A 21,630-nucleotide genomic window follows, 5' to 3' on the forward strand; every position below is an offset into this window, starting at 1 on the left:
TGAGGGGTCATGATTCTGCCGCCTCCATTTGCACTAATTGATGTAAACTCAGTCACCTCCACCTCGGCTAACCCCACCCTCTTCTTCACACATGTGACCAAACACTTGTGTGTCTGACTGGGCTCTTTAGATGTAGCACTATAGCCAATCCACTTTACTTCATGTTGTTGAAAATAACTAATTTATGATCATTTGAATATATGATTGAGGTGGGGAGCAAACATTACACCCCCGTTTTTTTGGAAAGGGCTTAAAAACGTGCATTATTCGTGCAAACATTCCTCCTCTGTCCCCCGTGTGCGTCCCAGCAAACACCTGCGGGCTTGTATTCTTTATTGTTTCATTTAGGAGGGCAGGGGAATGGCTGAATGTAGCCACCAACCGGTCTAATCCACCGCCACAGAAGAGGTTTAAAACACTCTGGTTTCATCTAATCTTCCCGCTCAGGCCCAGCCGAGCTTGAAACCCTGCTTTTTCCATGATAGGAATGGACAAATAAAAGGTCTCTCCCAGCACTCTCATGAAAGGGTTCTGTGTGCTCTGGATTAGGGCTCAGCCAGCTCTCTTTTTCCCCCTCTCTCCCTCTTTCTCAATTAGACTGAAAAGGATGAAAAAATAAAGACTCTCCTGTTTGCTCCTAAGGCTTTGTAGATTCTATACTCATCTCTCAGTCCTTCCGGGTTTTTTTGTGTTCATAATATAAGAAGATATGTGAACTAGTGTTTACGGATAGGCAAAGCATCTGTAACAAATAGCAAGAGGTGGACGCGGGCAAATACTGCGGTATGGTGGTCATGCTGGACCTACAAAAGGCCTTCAACACTGTCAATCACACCATTCTGATTGACAAGCTAAAAGCAATTGGTTTTGATAGTCCATCAGTGATGCAATCCTACCTGGAGGAGAGAGAACAGATGGTGGAGGTAAACGGTACTCTATCCCCCCCCCTCACAGTGAGCTGTGGTGTTCCACAAGGAAGCATAGGACCGCTACTGTTCCTAATTTATGCAAATTACATATCGTCAGCTTGTGACTGCAACTTGTTCTTGTTCACGGACGACTCAGCCCTGCTGGTCTCTGACAAGAACAAGTTACAGGTTGAAAACGCCCTCAGCTCAGAACTCAGCAGAATATGCACCTGGCTCGCTGATAACAAACTATCATTACACCTGGGTAAAACAGAGTCCATTCTCTTCGGATCAAATAACAAACTCAGCAAGACCGACGGCTTCTCAGTTACAGTGGGTGATAATATTGTCACAAGGAAAGATGAAATTACATACCTGGCTTCCATCCTAGAGGCAAATCTTTCCTGTGACAAAATGGCATCCAATGTAATAAAAAAAAGTCAACCAACTAGAACTAGATTCTTGTACCGGATCTCCGCTCTGGTAAATAAGAATACCCTGAAGACTCTGGCAGGAGCACTCATTCAAGGGTACTACGACTATGCTTGCACCTCATGGTACCAAAGCACCTCAAAGGCGCTAAAAACAAGATTACAAACATCACAAAACAAACTGGTCAGACTACTGCTTGACCTTACTCCTAGAACCCACCTCACCCCTGCCCACTTTGACAACCTAGGATGGCTTAGAGTAGACGACAGAGTACAGTACAGCAACTTGCAATGGGCCTGGTCTACAAGATACACTACACGACCAAGGTACCCATGTACATGTCAAAATACTTCCCGAAGGTCAGTGAATACCACGATCCCAACACCAGAGGGAGTTCCACAAATCATGTGCAACCCAGATTCTGCACAAAGAAGGGACTAAACACATTTAGCAATTATGCCACATCAATGTGGAACGCCCTACCCACAGTCAATATTCCAATGTACAGTTTTGCTTGTACAGTGTTCCCCACCCACCCCTCCTACCCCCACCCCCCCCCACCCAACCACCTCCAATGTACAGCCCCCCACCCACCCACCCAACCCCACCCCACCTACCCAACCTCCCCCAATGTACAGTTTTTACGTCAAATGTATATACTCTCTTTTCTGGACTCTTTTTGTATCACAAATAGTACTGTATTTGCAAATCTGGTATGTCATAAATGTATAGATGTAGCAGTACTGTCTATCTGTATGTCATGTATGATATACTGAAGAATTGAAAATGGGGGACCCTGATGTAAACAAGACGAAAGTCTTTCTCTGGTCTGCATCCCCTTAACAATTGTGTGTATTGAGCTGTACTGTATTGTACCCATTCTGCAATCTGTTAATAAAGTTTTCAATCAATCAAACTGGCCACCGTAAAGGTCCCCCCCCCCCCCTCGCCCAAATAGACAGTCTCCTCCCCACCGTATATTTATCTCCCCACCGTATGTGTATTTTGTCTCCCACCCACCCACCTCCTCCTAATGTACAGTCTCCTCCCCAAACTCTGTTAGGATCTCTGGGTAACTACTGTATATTTGCATATCGTATATGTCACAAATGTAACAGTACTATATACCTGTATGTCATGTATGTCCCTATGCCATAAATGTTTGTTGTGTATGTCATAAATGTCACTATGAATTGAAAATGGGGGACCCTGATGTAAACAAGACGAAAGTCTTTCTCTGGTCTGCATCCCCTTAACAATTGTGTGTATTGAGCTGTACTGTATTGTACCCATTCTGCAATCTGTTAAATAAAGTGTCCATTCATTCATACACACACGCACGCACACACACGTATCCCCAGATGACAGAAAATGACAGCTTCTGTTAACCACCCAATGGGAGAGAATGAGAGAGAGAGAGAGACTGCCATGGTTATTTCTATTATTTCTATTTTCACCATGTCCCTGTGTCCTTGCAGGTACTAGTGTGTCAGAGTAGGTGGGTGTGGTGGAAGAGAGAGAGAGAGAGAGAGAGAGAGAGAGAGAGAGAGAGAGAGAGAGAGAGAGAGAGAGAGAGAGAGAGAGAGAGAGAGAGAGAGAGAGAGAGAGAGAGAGAGAGAGAGAGAGAGAGAGAGAGAGAGAGAGAGAGAGAGAGAGAGAGAGAGAGAGAGAGAGAGAGAGAGAGAGAGAGAGAGAGAGAGAGAGAGAGAGAGAGAGAGAGAGAGAGAGAGAGAGAGAGAGAGAGAGAGGAGAGAGAGCCTTCAATGGCGAGAGCTCGCCAGTGTGTCTATTTGACACAGGCACTTGCAAGGTCAGCTAATCTTAAAATAGGGTCCTTCAAGTTCAACGTCGCATGTTCTGTGTCATCCCCAGGCGACGCGTTGCTAAGGTAGCTTTGGCTCCGCTTTCTTGGCAACTGTGAGAAATACAGTTTGCACGAATGGTAACTACGTTAATTGAACCTTCTCTTCAGCATGACTGCTCTTTATCCGGTGTTATTATCTCTATTCCAGGAGCTATTCCTCTCCTCTCTGTATTGTTATTAACCAGCTAATGCTGCTAGCCTTTTGCTTAGCTAAAGCAAAGTAGGCGAACTCTAACTACATACGTTTACATGTTAAAGTTATAATTTAGTAGATATACACTTAATTTCAGCCTTTCTTTTTTACCTTAACATTTTAGTTAATTGCTTTGGGTCAAGGGCGGTAACGTTATCTAGGGCCATCTCGTCTCTATCTCATTACACTAACAGCACGCTTAATGTAATACCCCCCATGCATGTAACTTTAACCAAACGAACGAGAGACTTTCATTAGATACGCACTGATCAATCTCTATACTGTAGGTCAAAATACCACTGCTCCAGTTCACACGGTGTGGTTGTCAGGGCAGTAACGTTATAGTTGTCAAATGGGTCAATGGCGGGGCTCCTGTCTCCACTCCATTGGAGCTCTCAGGATAGAGACACTGCTCAACTAAACACATATTTGTATAATATATTTAGCTTGGATTTATGAAACCGACATCTCTCTGGACGTTATGGCGTCATAGATCAGTGGTTCTCAACGTGGGGTCCCCAGCAAAATGGGGAATAGACCTACTAATGGTACTATTATGTCTCAGCCCAATGAGAGAATGCAAGAGACAGACTTCTCTATACAAAGGAAATAAACTAACCCGTGCTACCTTTACTTGTATTATATTTCCTATAACATATTGAATATATTATATTATTGCCCCCCCCCCATATTTGTAGTCTCATTTATAAATAAGAAAAAAAGTAAAAAAAAAAAAAGTTAAATAATAACATTTCACCACGTCTGTGTAGCCTTGTTTATTCACTGTGTCCATGGAAATGACTATGAATGCAGCCATAAAGATATGGTTTCCTTACACAGAGAAGATAGTTTACTTTTCTGATAACTACATCACTGCATAACTCGTAAATGATCAGACATGCTTAATTTTTGGTTATTTGGGGATTTTCTTTAAAACTAGTTTGGTCGCGGATGTCCGTATTTGTTACAGTTATAAGGCACTTTGGGCAGAGCTGTGATGTACAGGTGTAGAGACAGAGCTGTGATGTACAGGTGTAGAGACAGAGCTGTGATGTACAGGTGTAGAGACAGAGCTGTGATGTACAGGTGTAGAGACAGATCTGTGATGTACAGGTGTAGAGACAGAGCTGTGATGTACAGGTGTAGAGACAGAGCTGTGATGTACAGGTGTAGAGACAGAGAGCTGTGATGTACAGGTGTAGAGACAGAGCTGTGATGTACAGGTGTAGAGACAGAGAGCTGTGATGTACAGGTGTAGAGACAGAGCTGTGATGTACAGGTGTAGAGACAGAGCTGTGATGTACAGGTGTAGAGACAGAGCTGTGATGTACAGGTGTAGAGACAGATCTGTGATGTACAGGTGTAGAGACAGAGAGCTGTGATGTACAGGTGTAGAGACAGAGCTGTGATGTACAGGTGTAGAGACAGATCTGTGATGTACAGGTGTAGAGACAGCTGTGATGTACAGGTGTAGAGACAGCTGTGATGTACAGGTGTAGAGACAGAGCTGTGATGTACAGGTGTAGAGACAGAGCTGTGATGTACAGGTGTAGAGACAGAGCTGTGATGTACAGGTGTAGAGACAGATCTGTGATGTACAGGTGTAGAGACAGATCTGTGATGTACAGGTGTAGAGACAGCTGTGATGTACAGGTGTAGAGACAGCTGTGATGTACAGGTGTAGAGACAGAGCTGTGATGTACAGGTGTAGAGACAGATCTGTGATGTACAGGTGTAGAGACAGAGCTGTGATGTACAGGTGTAGAGACAGAGCTGTGATGTACAGGTGTAGAGACAGAGCTGTGATGTACAGGTGTAGAGACAGAGCTGTGATGTACAGGTGTAGAGACAGAGCTGTGATGTACAGGTGTAGAGACAGAGCTGTGATGTACAGGTGTAGAGACAGATCTGTGATGTACAGGTGTAGAGACAGAGAGCTGTGATGTACAGGTGTAGAGACAGAGCTGTGATGTACAGGTGTAGAGACAGAGCTGTGATGTACAGGTGTAGAGACAGAGCTGTGATGTACAGGTGTAGAGACAGCTGTGATGTACAGGTGTAGAGACAGATCTGTGATGTACAGGTGTAGAGACAGAGCTGTGATGTACAGGTGTAGAGACAGATCTGTGATGTACAGGTGTAGAGACAGATCTGTGATGTACAGGTGTAGAGACAGATCTGTGATGTACAGGTATAGAGACAGATCTGTGATGTACAGGTGTAGAGACAGATCTGTGATGTACAGGTGTAGAGACAGAGCTGTGATGTACAGGTGTAGAGACAGAACTGTGATGTACAGGTGTAGAGACAGATCTGTGATGTACAGGTGTAGAGACAGATCTGTGATGTACAGGTGTAGAGACAGATCTGTGATGTACAGGTGTAGAGACAGAGCTGTGATGTACAGGTGTAGAGACAGAGCTGTGATGTACAGGTGTAGAGACAGCTGTGATGTACAGGTGTAGAGACAGAGCTGTGATGTACAGGTGTAGAGACAGAGCTGTGATGTACAGGTGTAGAGACAGAGCTGTGATGTACAGGTGTAGAGACAGATCTGTGATGTACAGGTGTAGAGACAGAGCTGTGATGTACAGGTGTAGAGACAGAGCTGTGATGTACAGGTGTAGAGACAGAGCTGTGATGTACAGGTGTAGAGACAGAGCTGTGATGTACAGGTGTAGAGACAGAGCTGTGATGTACAGGTGTAGAGACCGCTGTGATGTACAGGTGTAGAGACAGAGCTGTGATGTACAGGTGTAGAGACATATCTGTGATGTACAGGTGTAGAGACAGAGCTGTGATGTACAGGTGTAGAGACAGAGCTGTGATGTACAGGTGTAGAGACAGAGCTGTGATGTACAGGTGTAGAGACAGCTGTGATGTACAGGTGTAGAGACAGAGCTGTGATGTACAGGTGTAGAGACAGCTGTGATGTACAGGTGTAGAGACAGATCTGTGATGTACAGGCGTAGAGACAGAGCTGTGATGTACAGGTGTAGAGACAGAGCTGTGATGTACAGGCGTAGAGACAGAGCTGTGATGTACAGGTGTAGAGACAGAGCTGTGATGTACAGGTGTAGAGACAGAGCTGTGATGTACAGGTGTAGAGACAGAGCTGTGATGTACAGGTGTAGAGACAGAGCTGTGATGTACAGGTGTAGAGACAGAGCTGTGATGTACAGGTGTAGAGACAGAGCTGTGATGTACAGGTGTAGAGACAGAGCTGTGATGTACAGGTGTAGAGACAGAGCTGTGATGTACAGGTGTAGAGACAGATCTGTGATGTACAGGTGTAGAGACAGATCTGTGATGTACAGGTGTAGAGACAGCTGTGATGTACAGGTGTAGAGACAGAGCTGTGATGTACAGGTGTAGAGACAGAGCTGTGATGTACAGGTGTAGAGACAGATCTGTGATGTACAGGTGTAGAGACAGAGCTGTGATGTACAGGTGTAGAGACAGAGCTGTGATGTACAGGTGTAGAGACAGAGCTGTGATGTACAGGTGTAGAGACAGAGCTGTGATGTACAGGTGTAGAGACAGAGCTGTGATGTACAGGTGTAGAGACAGAGCTGTGATGTACAGGTGTAGAGACAGATCTGTGATGTACAGGTGTAGAGACAGAGAGCTGTGATGTACAGGTGTAGAGACAGAGCTGTGATGTACAGGTGTAGAGACAGAGCTGTGATGTACAGGTGTAGAGACAGAGCTGTGATGTACAGGTGTAGAGACAGCTGTGATGTACAGGTGTAGAGACAGATCTGTGATGTACAGGTGTAGAGACAGAGCTGTGATGTACAGGTGTAGAGACAGAGCTGTGATGTACAGGTGTAGAGACAGATCTGTGATGTACAGGTGTAGAGACAGATCTGTGATGTACAGGTGTAGAGACAGATCTGTGATGTACAGGTGTAGAGACAGAGCTGTGATGTACAGGTGTAGAGACAGAACTGTGATGTACAGGTGTAGAGACAGATCTGTGATGTACAGGTGTAGAGACAGATCTGTGATGTACAGGTGTAGAGACAGATCTGTGATGTACAGGTGTAGAGACAGATCTGTGATGTACAGGTGTAGAGACAGATCTGTGATGTACAGGTGTAGAGACAGAGCTGTGATTAGGGATGGGAATCGAAAACCAAATAATTGGCCGATGCCTGGAACCGTGTGGCTCCCGTGACTTTCAATTCCCTTATCGCTGCCAGGTTTTTCCTACAGTTGCGCAATAACGTTAGCATGTAGCCATGGCAGACTCTATTTGATTCCTTAAGGGCTCGAAATTGCCTGGGTTTTGGTAATATGCTCCCGAAATGCTCCCGCTGTTTGGCTACTTCTATGTGCAGTGAAAACTACTTGAATGCTTTAGAACCTAGTCATTGATTTAGTTCAGGGTGAGCTCAAATTAGCCGCGGAGCTAACGCTAGGTAACGTGAGCTAACGCTATTTAATCAAGCTCACAAAGAGAGATAAACAGCTGACAGCGGATAGTACAGGTACAAATACAATAAAACAGCAGGTGGGGGCTGTTGTGTAAACCTTGTACTCTTTAGTTCACATATAATAAGAGGCGGAGTGTTTGTTTACAAGTCTGTACACTGTAAGCCAGGAAGTACCGAGGTGGTGCAACATACAAATGTGTCCGTGTAGCAACACAAGCCAATACCTTATAGGACAGGGGCCCGGGGAGGGAGCTCTGTGTGTGTGTGTGTGTGTGTGTGTGTGTGTGTGTGTGTGTGTGTGAGACAGAAGTCAGTCTCAGAGGAATAACGACCTGTTATTCAATAGATTAAATTAGTTTAAGAATAAAAAAATAAATACATTTTAAGAGAATCTCAAATACATTATTTTATTTAAGTGTAGGCTATAGTTAATGTTTTATTTTTTACAGTTTTTGTATTTTTCTGACATGGGGGCTCAACAATAAATGACAATCAGAAATGTCAAGTTGCATGTTGTTATTCTAACCAGCTTAGACCCCTACGCTCTGCATCTTCTGGCCGCCTCAGACCTACTCCTATCCAAGCTCCGGGAGGGTCATCAAAGAGAAGTCGCCTATTCTCAGTCCTTGCCCCACAATGGTGGAATAAACTACCCACCCCAGTTAGGACAGCCGAATCACGTCCAATCTTTCGCCGTCGACTAAAGACGCACTTCTTCAACCATTATCTGAATAAAAAAAAATATATCTAACCCTAACTAACCGTACTGTCATACACTTGTCCTAATAAACTAACCTACACTGTAGCACTCAACACTTTGATGAACATTGTTGCTCAGCTGATAGAGTTGTGCCCTTCCTGATGGCTTGTCGTACAGAACTTGTAAGTCGCTTTGGATAAAAGCGTCAGCTAAATGACTAAATGTAAATGTAAATGTAGTTCTGTTGCATTTCCAATTTATTTATGTAAATTATAAATTGATCAGGTATCGATAAGGGTATCGATAAAGAATCGAATCGATAAGCAGAATCGATAATGGAATCGTATCGATAAAATCCTATCAATTCCCATCCCTAGCTGTGATGGAGTTGGGGCTGCTCGATTATGGCAGAAATCATAATCACCAAAGGCTGCCTTTCTGTCATCATCTACAAAATAACTGAAGAAATGCGCCATGCCTCTCTCTCCTCCCTCAACACGAGCTGAAACTACTGTTTGGGGGGAGGGGTGGAGCGCGCTGTTGTGAAGGAAGGGTGCGCTGCATTTACAACACGAGACAAAATGAGAGCAACACAATAATCGGTACAATAGTCATTTTACCTTGATTATCTTGTTTTTACGATTGTGATTGAAACCCGATTAATCGACCAGATCCGATCATAGGTTTCACTCTTATCCTCTTTTTTTCTCCCCACCTACAGGAGAGACAGTTATGGAATTCTGGACTAAATCACATCTACAGTTGGGGCTGGGGTAGGGTTGGGTACCGTTCACATTTGAACTGATACCGGTACCTGTGAATTAGGGCTGTCTTAAATACTTCGAAGCTTCGAAGCTTCGTTCGATGGCACAAGCTTCGAACATTAAAAAAAAAATCGAAGTTTAAAAAAAAAATATATATATATAAATTCTTTTTTCAAAAAAAAAATTCAATTTTTTTTTTTACTTTTTTTTTTTACTTCGGTGTGTGTGTGTGTGTGTTTGTGAGTGTGTGTGTGTGTGTGTATGTGTGTGTGTGTGTGTGTGTGCATGGGGCCATTGGGTGGGGCCGGGGGACAAATACACTGGAGGAAAGTAACCCAGCTCAGCACTGCCCAAATTATATCATCACTATTGCCTGTTTGAAGGATATCATCCTCAAACACATATACACCACCTACACGCCTATTCTCAGTCCTTGCCCCACAATGGTGGAATGAACTACCCACCCCAGTTAGGACAGCCGAATCCCATCCAATCTTTCGCCGTCGACTAAAGACGCACTTCTTCAACCATTATCTGAAATAAAATAAAAAAATAAAAATAAAAAAAAATCTAACCCTAACTAACCTTACTGTCATGCACTTGTCCTAATAAACTAACCTACACTGTAACACGCAACACTTTGATGAATATTGTTACTCAGCTGATAGAGTTGTATCCTTCCTGATGACCTGTCGTACAGAACTTGTAATTTAGCGTCAGCTAAATGACTAAATGTAAATGCCTTGTAGAATTCCACACATAAGAAAGAAAGATACTGGGATGAATAAACAAAATAGGAAATAAAATGTAGAAATGCATGCAATACATAAATAAATATGAATATCCATATATGAAATAGAACATTTAGATAAGGTGCTACTGAGATGTTTCGGTGAATTCTTTGTTTTTTTGTGGAAGTAGCCCTTCTTAAAAATGCATGAACATTCACTGATAATTGGTCTGTAGTGGAGTCTACAAGGTATACATTGCCGGACCATGTAGAATCCGGACCTTCTGTGCATAGTTTAGTCTACACAGGCCATATTTCAAATAATCAAAATCTTACTTCATTCATCTTAAACATTCTTGATTTGGGGGATTGGTAGTTCCCATGAAATCTGAAGTTGTTCAAACGACAACAGCGATCCACCTTGAATTAAATCACACTGTGTTGGCTGCGTCACAGTTACGAAAGGGGCTACTTAATTCATTAAGCCAATCCACTTTATTTATAGAGCACATTTAAAAACAAAGTTTACCAAAGTGCTGTACAAGTCCCACAACATAAGATAAAAAAAAAAGAAATTATAAAAAAGAAAAAACGTATTAATAAATTTTTTTTTAATTCGAAGCTTCAAATTAAAATCGAAGCTCGGCCCCGAAGCTTCGATTGCCAAAAAAAAATTCGAAGGTCAGCCCTACTGTGAATCGATACCGGTACCCAACGGTACCCCTTTTCTGTACTTTAGTCACTAAAAATGTAATCTACCTATCTCAGTTGTGAAAATGTGTCCAAACTACAAATGATTTATTATCATCATTTATTTAGAACAATTTGTTAATATATATAATATTGCCGCAAGCGTTGTCTGCATCTAGCTTTGTAACCAGTAACCACACTTGCGACCGTTTTCGGTTTGCCATTGCCCCGACTGCTTTGTTGTTGTTGAATCAAGTCAAATCCTAGGTAAGCGTGTATTGTGCGCGTGAATGTTGACTTGAACGTTGCGGCACACTTCATAGGTTTCGTTTTGCGGTTAAAACGAAACGTTGACGTCATCGGACAAAACAACAATTTTTTTTACAGTACCGAAATGTGGCACCGGTGGATCTCATGTGAATCGGTACTCGGTAGTACCGACGTGATTCGGTCGGTACCCTTAAAAGTACTGGATTCGGTACCCATCCCTAACTTGGGGGTCCCCGGGACAAAGTCCTATCGAACGTGGGGGCCATCAATTTCCCATGACATGATGAAAACATTTGAGAACCAGTGTCCTGGATGTCCTGGTGACATGTGATGACGCATGATCTGCCAAGCCTCTCGTGTGTCTCTTTATCTTCCAAGAAGTGTCCTGGTAAATCACCTAGTAGAGGAAATAGCCGAGTGATAATACAAACAGATAAGGAGGCCACAGTTACCTGTTGGGCCACAGCTATAGGACCTCCTAAATCAGGACCCGACAACACTGACAACTGTGCTCCATCACAGAGACCTGCCTCGGTGAGAGAGCCAGAGGCATTGAGCCCTTATCTGCCTCGGCCCCTGCGCAGCATTCACGCCGTGGACGCGAACAATGCGACCTCTTCCCCCTCACCGCTGCTGTGAGTGACAGTGGGTGTGGGCACACACTTGTGTCTGACTTCAAATCCCTATCTGACACACTGGGGGCTGTTTGTCCAGCGCAGATACCCCCCCCTGCCGCCGGGCCCTGCGCTCGCTCGCTCCGTCACACAATAAAGGGCGTGTGTCCCTCGCCACTTCCTGCCTTGTTTATCTAACTGCACTTTTATATAATGGACCCCCGCTCTCTCCATTCACCACCTCGGTTTCCTCCTCGGCGAGAATCTGTATTATTGGGAGAGAGGGTCACGCGGGGCACAAAGGCTGACTAATGGTCGGAGCTGGAAGCGCTCTCCCCTCGGAGAGGCGGAGGAGATGGGGAAACTCCAGATAAGGCCGGTTAGTTCCGATAAAAAGGGCAGAGTGAGTAATATCCGAGGTATGGACCACTGCACTTCTGTGTTACATTGAGCTCATGGAGGAGAGAGCGGGGGGAGAAAATGAATGAATGTGGATGAGAGCCGACACATTAAGTGGTTGTAGCTACGGCTGTGGGGATGCTGGAGACATGATCCAATACACTTTTATACGCCTGAGTCTCGTGAACACGGCGCGACCAATCCCAAGTCGATCGGCACTTTCTCGGCCTACGCATGCGCAGATTGATTAACCTAGACTCCGTGGTTAATCTGCGCATGCGTAGTTCGGGAGTAGGTGCAAAAAAGCGACTATAGCTCGGCCGAGAAAGTGGCGATCGGCTTGGGATTGGTCGCGCCATGTTCACGAGACTCAGGCGTATAAAAGTCTATTGGATCATGTCTCCCGCACCCCACCACAGCCGTAGCTACAACCACTCAATGTCAAGGCTCTCATCCACATTCATTAATTTTCTCTCCCCCATGATTTCAGAATCCCGGAAGTGGTGTGGTGGTCTATGGTGTGACTTGGAAAAGCCACAAAGCTGCTCCGGTTCCCCAGCGAAGCCGCTGCGGAGGTGAGGTAGTAGTATTTCTGGATTGATAACCTGCGCCTCTACCTTCCCACAGGCCGGACCTCTCTAGAATGTACGCTTTTGAAATATCTAAGCTGCTTTTTGGTTTTTCATCACGTGGCTCAAATGTCCTATTTGACGGCCGACGGTATCGGAGCGGCTGATCTCTCTCTGGATCCCATGCTTCCTGTAATGGCTTCTGTGAGAAGCTGGTTGGCATTATATAGCCTCTCTATAATAATAACAACCTCCCTGTGATCAGCGTGTCCCACCCTCCCGCTCTTATGAATGGCAGAATATGACAGGGGGGGGGGCAGCTCAGGTGGGTAGCTGCCTATCACATGATACCAACTCCAAAAGAACCAGGCAAGGAATGTGGACAGCCGCGCCCCCCCCCCCCCCATATCATAACGAGTAGTCTCCCCAAGCCCTCCCTAGTCATCATATTATGCGTAGCAAGGCCGAGGAGGGGCGGGGGGTGGGGGGGGGCACAGATAGTGGGCTGCGTTTGATCTGAAGGTCGCCAGCCCCTTGCTGGTGTTGAGAGATGCCTGGCCGGCGAGGCTGGCTCTTATTTAATAACATGAAGGGGAAGCGGACCTCTCTCTCATAATTAGGCCTAATTACCCGGCAGGTGTGGACGGACGGGCCCAAGAAGAGACAAACTGCCTTTATCCACAGACTTAGAGTCAGATTACCCCCAGAGCTGTCTTATCTGTTACCGGGCCAGCAGGAGCCTCGATCCTCTCCCTCTGCCTCTTCTTCCCACTGGCTCCCAGAACCAGCTCAAGTATATTAGGCAGCCAGTCTTGATTTATTGTGCTCCGTCCGCCCGTACAGATTTAATTAGCCCTCGGCCAGTTACCCCCATTGGGTCATTTCTTTAGATTCTTCTGTGGACATGTTTAATAAGAGGAGCCCCGATGTGATTTCTGTAACCCTGAACAAGGCCGCTCTGCCTGGCGAAAAACGCACTGACCCGCTGGTTTTATGGTTATCTGTTGCTCAATCACTTTTTGAAAGGTACTTAGGTTTATTAAAACTGGCGGGAGGGAGCACAGGGTTTGAGGAGATTATGGACGGGAACATTTTTTTTTTTTTTTTTTTTTTAACCACTGAAAGTCCTTGAGAATCTTTTTGTCTACAGAATCACATGCAATCCAGCTCCCTCTTCAGGAATGAGATGCGATGTGTTTTGATATGGATCAGATGTGTGTGACCGGCCGCAGCCCCCCCCCCCGGCCCTAGGAGTGCCTTCTTGTTTGCTTGGTCGCCTCTCCAGGTTAAGCGTGAAACAATTCAAGTGTCTCCGCGAATAGCTTTGACTGACATCCTGCCACCAGCTTGTTTATTTGCCCGCTGTTTTGGCCTGCCGCAGTCGCCTGTGTGTTTGTATTCGGGTTCGCCTGTGACTCGCTAACAGCCCCCCACAACAGCCCCATTGTTGGGGGCAACTCAGGCGCTGGAAATGCTGACGCCAGACAACGGGGAGAGAGAGAGGGGACAGTCGAGCGAGGAAGTAGTGGTGGAACAGTGATGCAGGCTGGTGGTGGTCGCCCCCCCCCTTCCACACGGTGACATTGTCCCACTGTCCAAAATGTCCTTGTCAGTCACTCCTCTGGGCTTTGATTGACACGTAGCCCTGATCACTGGAGGAATGTTTTCAAGCCACGGTGTTTACTCAGTGAAAAGCAGCCAGTTCCAGACTGCCTCCTCCTGCCTGCATGCCAGGCTCTGAGAGCTCCATACAGGGCCCTACTGCAGGAGGACAATAAGGGTTCCTTAATCCACCTGTTATCAGGTTGAGCCTTCCCTGTCACACACACACACACACACAGCTCTGGCTGAGGAATGCAGCCTACCCACCCATTCAGGACAAGCGCGGCTTAACTAATGGACCTTCACAAAACACCGTTGACGTTTTTTAGCCATTTTCTTCTTCATGCTAAAATAGTACAGTGCTTAGTCAGTGAGGGTTATCCGGTTAGTTATGTCAGGTATGATGCAGTGACTTTCGGGGGGGGGGGGGGGGGACACGCTTTGCCTTTCTCCAGTGGCTCCTCAAGTCGCTTCCCCCGAGCGGCGGTGGTGGTGGTGGTGGTGTCCGTCTGTCTGTAGCGGTAATGGGATAGTAGAACGGGAGCGATGACTGTGTCCTTTGTGGAGACATTTAGACTGCGGGTGCCCTGTCCTTAATTGGGAAGGCTGGCCCAGTGGTGCGTTTCTTCGCTTCACAGATTAACATGGACAATTTAACCACTAACCTCCTGAAATGAGCTGCTCCCCGAATACCTCAGGCTCCGGTTTCAGCGTGTGCGCCGATCGCAGGGGGCAAAGGGGTTACGACCAGGAAGAGAAGAAGAGGCGTCCGAACTGGCATTCGGTAGAAGAAGGGTAGAGGTCATAAACTAATATGATCCCCGCCCCCCCTCTAAAAATGTAGCATATATTGGCCTAGTATTCCTTTTATTTAACACGGGGGATAAAGCAAGCCTAAGCCTGGTCTCACGTTTCTCTCTTGTTCTTCCGGCTCCGCTGTCTATATAATATGAAGCCAATAACAGCGAGTCAGTCAAGTCTCTTGTGTGCGTCTGTGTGATGATGTGACATTGACACATCACTTCCTCTCGGCATACTTGCGGTGGGGCTGTATTTCCACCGCGATGCATAAAAGCCCCACAACTGCTGCCTGCCTCTGGGACAAACGGCTGTTGAATCGGAGGCGGAGTGAAAAATCCTGAATCTCTGTCGGTGTTGACGGTAATTAAGCTGTCAGGTCGGGCCGTGATTTATGACGTATTGACTAAGAGAGGTGTTATCATGTAGCCTAGAAGGAGGAAGAGATGCAGAGAGAGAGAGAGAGAGACACAGAGCCTTGTTGCGCTGCTGGCTGCTGCTGCTGCTGCACCCAACTGCCACGGGGCTTCTAGCTATTTACAATAGAGAAAGTAGATACGGCATCAGACACATCCGTCTGATTGCCGGTTGACGTTTGTAAAGACTTTCAAGGCTAAAACAAATAGCCTCAGCCTTTTCGACAATACGCCTTCGCTTATTGTTTTTAGGGATGAATAGGCCTCTAAAGATGAGTTAGGCCGAGGCCGACGTTGTTATCTGTCGCACTATTCCTCTCGTATGAATCGGGCAAATCTGGAACGGCTCGCGTTTCTAATCCTGTACTGTATGTAAATGGCTTAGCCCGTCACTCTTAGCCCGTCTCTCTTAGCCCGTCACTCTTAGCCCGTCACTCTTAGCCCAACACTCTTGTCTCTCTTAGCCCGTCACTCTTAGCCCGTCTCTCTTAGCCCGTCACTCTTAGCCCAACACTCTTGTCTCTCTTAGCCCGTCACTCTTAGCCCGTCTCTCTTAGCCCATCACTCTTAGCCCAACACTCTTGTCTCTCTTAGCCCGTCACTCTTAGCCCGTCTCTCTTAGCCCGTCACTCTTAGCCCGTCACTCTTGTATCTCTTAGCCCGTCTCTCTTGTCTCTCTTAGCCCGTCTCTCTTGTCTCTCTTAGCCCGTCACTCTTGTATCTCTTAGCCCGTCTCTCTTGTCTCTCTTAGCCCGTCTCTCTTGTCTCTCTTAGCCCGTCACTCTTGTATCTCTTAGCCCGTCTCTCTTGTCTCTCTTAGCCCGTCTCTCTTGTCTCTCTTAGCCCGTCACTCTTGTATCTCTTAGCCCGTCTCTCTTGTCTCTCTTAGCCCGTCTCTCTTGTCTCTCGTAGCCCGACTCTCTTGTCTCTCTTAGCCCATCTCTCTTGTCTCTCTTAGCCCGTCTCTCTTGTCTCTCTTAGCCCGTCACTCTTGTATCTCTTAGCCCATCTCTCTTGTCTCTCTTAGCCCGTCTCTCTTGTCTCTCGTAGCCCGACTCTCTTGTCTCTCTTAGCCCATCTCTCTTAGCCCGTCACTCTTTGCGCGGCTCTCGGTGAGGAAACGTTGACTCGAGCCCAAACTCCAATCTGAACTGCGTTTTGTAAAATTGCGACCAATCTCTGTCCTGCAGTGTGTCCTGCTGACGTCTCGTCCCGCTGAGTGGTCCGCCGATGTCTCGTCCCGCCCCGTCCCCCATCTACACCCTGCGGGGGGCCGGCGCCCCTCTCAACGCCCTGCACTTCAGCTGCTGTGGAGGGGACCCCCCTCTGCTCTTCTCTGGGTGAGACGTTCTCTCCAGTTCACCCCTTCTGAACAGTTTTGTAATCTCCCTATGTTCCCCTTCCTCATTGCCCTAAACCAGTGGTTCTCAAACTACGGGTCGCGACCCAAATTGTACTTACATTGGAAAGTAAAAAAAAAATAATGTTTTTTTGTTCTGGCAACATATTTTGGCTAAATATGCCTTGTTTTGTAAATGTGTATTGATAACATAGTGCTGTAATTACATTTTCTAATAAATATGTATGATCAAGTTCAACAACGTATGCTTTTATTTTGATATTCCTTAATTCCACAGTAAGACCCAAGCGGTCGTGTGTGAGGCCTCTTACAGCCCTAAAGCGGTCGTGTGTGAGCCCTCTTACAGCCCTAAAGCGGTCGTGTGTGAGGCCTCTTACAGCCCTAAAGCGGTCGTGTGTGAGGCCTCTTACAGCCCTAAAGCGGTCGTGTGTGAGGCCTCTTACAGCCCTAAAGCGGTCGTGTGTGAGGCCTCTTACAGCCCTAAAGCGGTCGTGTGTGAGGCCTCTTACAGCCCTAAAGCGGTCGTGTGTGAGGCCTCTTACAGCCCTAAAGCGGTCGTGTGTGAGCCCTCTTACAGCCCTAAAGCGGTCGTGTGTGAGGCCTCTTACAGCCCTAAAGCGGTCGTGTGTGAGGCCTCTTACAGCCCTAAAGCGGTCGTGTGTGAGGCCTCTTACAGCCCTAAAGCGGTCGTGTGTGAGGCCTCTTACAGCCCTAAAGCGGTCGTGTGTGAGGCCTCTTACAGCCCTAAAGCGGTCGTGTGTGAGGCCTCTTACAGCCCTAAAGCGGTCGTGTGTGAGGCCTCTTACAGCCCTAAAGCGGTCGTGTGTGAGGCCTCTTACAGCCCTAAAGCGGTCGTGTGTGAGCCCTCTTACAGGTCGGGCGAGGGTGCCATCCACGTGTGGAACCTGAACAGCAGGAGGGCTGAGAAGGTTCTAGAAGGTCATTCGGGGAAGTCTGTCCTCTGGCTCGACACACTGCAGTCCAGAGAGGCCCTTATCAGGTGGGTCTACAGGGAGAATGGACTCTTGTTTTGCGACAAGATACACATCCATAGAATGAATACTAGGTGCTGGACCAAAAAAAACACATTTCTGCACACTAGACGCTCCCATGAATATTTATTTGTATTACCACCAGTGATGTAGTCGAGTCACTAAATCTTGAGTCCGAGTCGAGTCTCGAGTCCCCAGTGTTCGAGTCCGAGTCACCAAAGAAGAGCCAGAGTCGAGTCCCTATTACCCGAGTCCCAGTCCCAGTCCAAGGTTGAGTCCACTCCACTCTGGCACTCAAAGAGCTGACATACAAATAAAGAAACATAAATGACACAGCGGTCACCGTTTCAAAGGGAGTTTATTTACTTTGTGACACAATAGTAATATATCTGATGCTAAATGATTAGGGCCTATTACAAAAGAAAACTGGTATTTATCAAGTAACAAGTCCGAGTCCGAGTCTACACCTTCGAGTCCAAATGCAGTCAATGCTCGAGTCCAAGTCGAGTCACGAGTCCTGAAAATCAGCATTACAACACTGATGATTACCACCATGTGTGATGTTTCGAGCCCATGCTCTTGGTAATACAAGTAAATGTTCATGGCAACATTATCCAGTGTGCAGACTCTATTTAGAAAATATCATTTTTTTTATCATGTACTCTTGTTTACATTCTTCTACAACCTGCATATCTCTCCCCCACTGGAGCAGCCAGGGCCGGGACATGCGGGTGTGCCTGTGGGACCTGGGCGAGGGCCGCAGCGAGGTCACCGACTCGCTGTGGACCGGCAGCGTGGGCTTCTGTCACTGCTCCCTGCTGGAGACGGGGCCCGGGACCTGGCTACTGGCCCACCCTGGACAACAGATGGAGGAGGTGAGGCTTTAACTCTCTCACTGCCACACTACAGAAGGGTTACCCTTTCACTACCACACTACAGAAGGGTTACCCTTTCACTACCACACTACAGAAGGGTTACCCTTTCACTGCCACACTACAGACGGTTAACCCTTTCACTACCACACTACAGAAGGTTAACCTTTCACTACCACACTACAGAAGGGTTACCCTTTCACTGCCACACTACAGAAGGTTAACCTTTCACTACCACACTACAGACGGGTTACCCTTTCACTGCCACACTACAGACGGTTAACCCTTTCACTACCACACTACAATAGGGTAACCTTTCACTGCCACACTACAGACGGTTAACCCTTTCACTGCCACACTACAGACGGTTAACCTTTCACTACCACACTACAGACAGTTAACCTTTCACTACCACACTACAGACGGTTAACCTTTCACTGCCACACTACAGACAGTTAACCTTTCACTGCCACACTACAGACGGTTAACCTTTCACTACCACACTACAGACGGTTAACCTTTCACTGCCACACTACAGACGGTTAACCTTTCACTGCCACACTACAGAAGGTTAACCTTTCACTACCACACTACAGACGGTTAACCTTTCACTGCCACACTACAGACGGTTAACCTTTCACTACCGCACTACAGACGGTTAACCTTTCACTGCCACACTACAGACGGTTAACCTTTCACTACCACACTACAGACGGTTAACCTTTCACTACCACACTACAGACGGTTAACCTTTCACTACCACACTACAGACGGTTAACCTTTCACTGCCACACTACAGACGGTTAACCTTTCACTACCGCACTACAGACGGTTAACCTTTCACTGCCACACTACAGACGGTTAACCTTTCACTACCACACTACAGACGGTTAACCTTTCACTGCCACACTACAGACAGTTAACCTTTCACTGCCACACTACAGAAGGTTGAATGAATGAATGAATGAAAACTTTATTTAACAGATTGCAGAATGGGTACAATACAGTACGGCTCAATACATACAATTGTTAAGGGGATGCAGACCTGAGAAAGACGTTTGTCTTGTTTCCATCAGGGTCCCCCATTTTCAATTCATATAGACATATATGACATACATGACATACAGATAGTCAGTACTGCTACATCTATACATTTATGACATACCAGATTTGCAAATACAGTACTGTTTGTGATACAGAAGGAGTCAAGAAAAGGGAGTATATACATTTGACGTAGAAACTGTACATTGGAGGAGGTTGGGTGGGGGGGGTTGGGTACATTGGGATATTGACAACCATACTGGGTAATTTACATTGGAGGTGGTTGGGGGGGGGGGGGGCGGGGGGCACACTGTATAAACAAGTAACACTGTACATTGAGGGGGGGGGGGGAGGAGACACTGTACAAACAAACACAATTGTACATTGAACTATTGACAAAACCATACTAGGTAAATGACTGTACATTGGAGGGGGTTGGGTTAGGATATTTACAGGGGCCAGTGTTGAATTGCAGTCTCCCGTAGGTGTCCCTTGAGAGAGGTTTTGAAAGTGGGTAGTGATCCACATTCCTTTACAGCTTTGGGTAGGGCGTTCCACATTGATGTGGCATAATTGCGAAACGTGTTTAGTCCCTTATTTGAGCCGAATCTGGGTTTAACATGATTTGTGGAGCTCCCTCTGGTGTTGTGATCGTGGTATTCACTGACCTTTGGGAAGTATTTTGACATGTACATGGGTACCTTGGTCGTGTAGTGTATCTTGTAGACCAGGCCCATTGCAAGTTGTTGTACTCTGTCGTCTACTCTAAGCCATCCTAGGTTGTCAAAGTGGGCAGGGGTGAGGTGGGTTCTAGGAGTAAGGTCAAGCAGTAGTCTGACCAGTTTGTTTTGAGATGTTTGTAATTTTGTTTTTAGCGCCTTTGAGGTGCTTTGGTACCATGAGGTGCAAGCATAGTCGTAGTACCCCTGAATGAGTGCTCCTGCCAGAGTCTTCAGGGTGTTCTTGTTTACCAGAGAGGAGATCCGGTACAAGAATCGAGTTCGTTGGTTGACTTTTTTTATTACATTGGATGCCATTTTGTCACAGGAGAGATTAGCCTCTAGGATGGAACCCAGGTAGGTAATTTCATCTTTCCTTGTGACAATATTGTCACCCACTGTAACTGAGAAGCCGTCGGTCTTGCTGAGTTTGTTATTTGAACCGAAGAGAATGGACTCTGTTTTGCCCATGTGTAATGATAGTTTGTTATCAGCGAGCCATATGCAGATTCTGCCTAGTTCCGAGCTGAGGGTTTTTTCAACCTGTAACTTGTTCTTGTCAGAGACCAGCAGGGCTGAGTCGTCCGCAAACAGGAACAAGTTGCAGTCACAAGCTGACGACATGTCATTTGCATAAATTAGGAACAGTAGCGGTCCTAGTATGCTTCCTTGTGGAACACCACAGCTCACTGTGAGGGGGGGGGATAGGGTACCGTTTACCTCCACCATCTTAACCTTAACGGTTAACCTTTCACTACCACACTACAGACGGTTAACCTTTCACTGCCACACTACAGACGGTTAACCTTTCACTACCGCACTACAGACGGTTAACCCTTTCACTGCCACACTACAGACGGTTAACCTTTCACTACCACACTACAGACAGTTAACCTTTCACTACCACACTACAGACGGTTAACCTTTCACTGCCACACTACAGACAGTTAACCTTTCACTGCCACACTACAGACGGTTAACCTTTCACTACTACACTACAGACGGTTAACCTTTCACTGCCACACTACAGACGGTTAACCTTTCACTGCCACACTACAGAAGGTTAACCTTTCACTACCACACTACAGACGGTTAACCTTTCACTGCCACACTACAGACGGTTAACCTTTCACTACCGCACTACAGACGGTTAACCTTTCACTGCCACACTACAGACGGTTAACCTTTCACTACCACACTACAGACGGTTAACCTTTCACTACCACACTACAGACGGTTAACCTTTCACTACCACACT

The 21,630-nt window shown here is 46.4% G+C and overlaps 1 protein-coding gene across 1 annotated transcript in view; it reads left to right on the top strand.

The window, feature by feature from the left end:
- The first annotated feature begins 3,206 nt into the window (after positions 1–3,206).
- gnb1l (guanine nucleotide binding protein (G protein), beta polypeptide 1-like) overlaps positions 3,207–21,630 on the top strand; it is a 53,270-nt gene continuing 34,846 nt past the window's right edge. The window contains exons 1-4 of the mRNA XM_084308120.1: positions 3,207–3,282; positions 16,579–16,728; positions 17,623–17,748; positions 18,453–18,615. Of these exons, the coding sequence (XP_084164246.1) occupies positions 16,619–16,728; positions 17,623–17,748; positions 18,453–18,615 (399 nt within the window). The 5' untranslated portion in view covers positions 3,207–3,282; positions 16,579–16,618. The remainder of the gene's footprint in view (positions 3,283–16,578; positions 16,729–17,622; positions 17,749–18,452; positions 18,616–21,630) is intronic.

Source organism: Notolepis coatsorum (assembly GCF_963971535.1).
Source record: "Notolepis coatsorum genome assembly, chromosome: 2".
NCBI classification, from domain to species: domain Eukaryota; kingdom Metazoa; phylum Chordata; class Actinopteri; order Aulopiformes; family Paralepididae; genus Notolepis; species Notolepis coatsorum.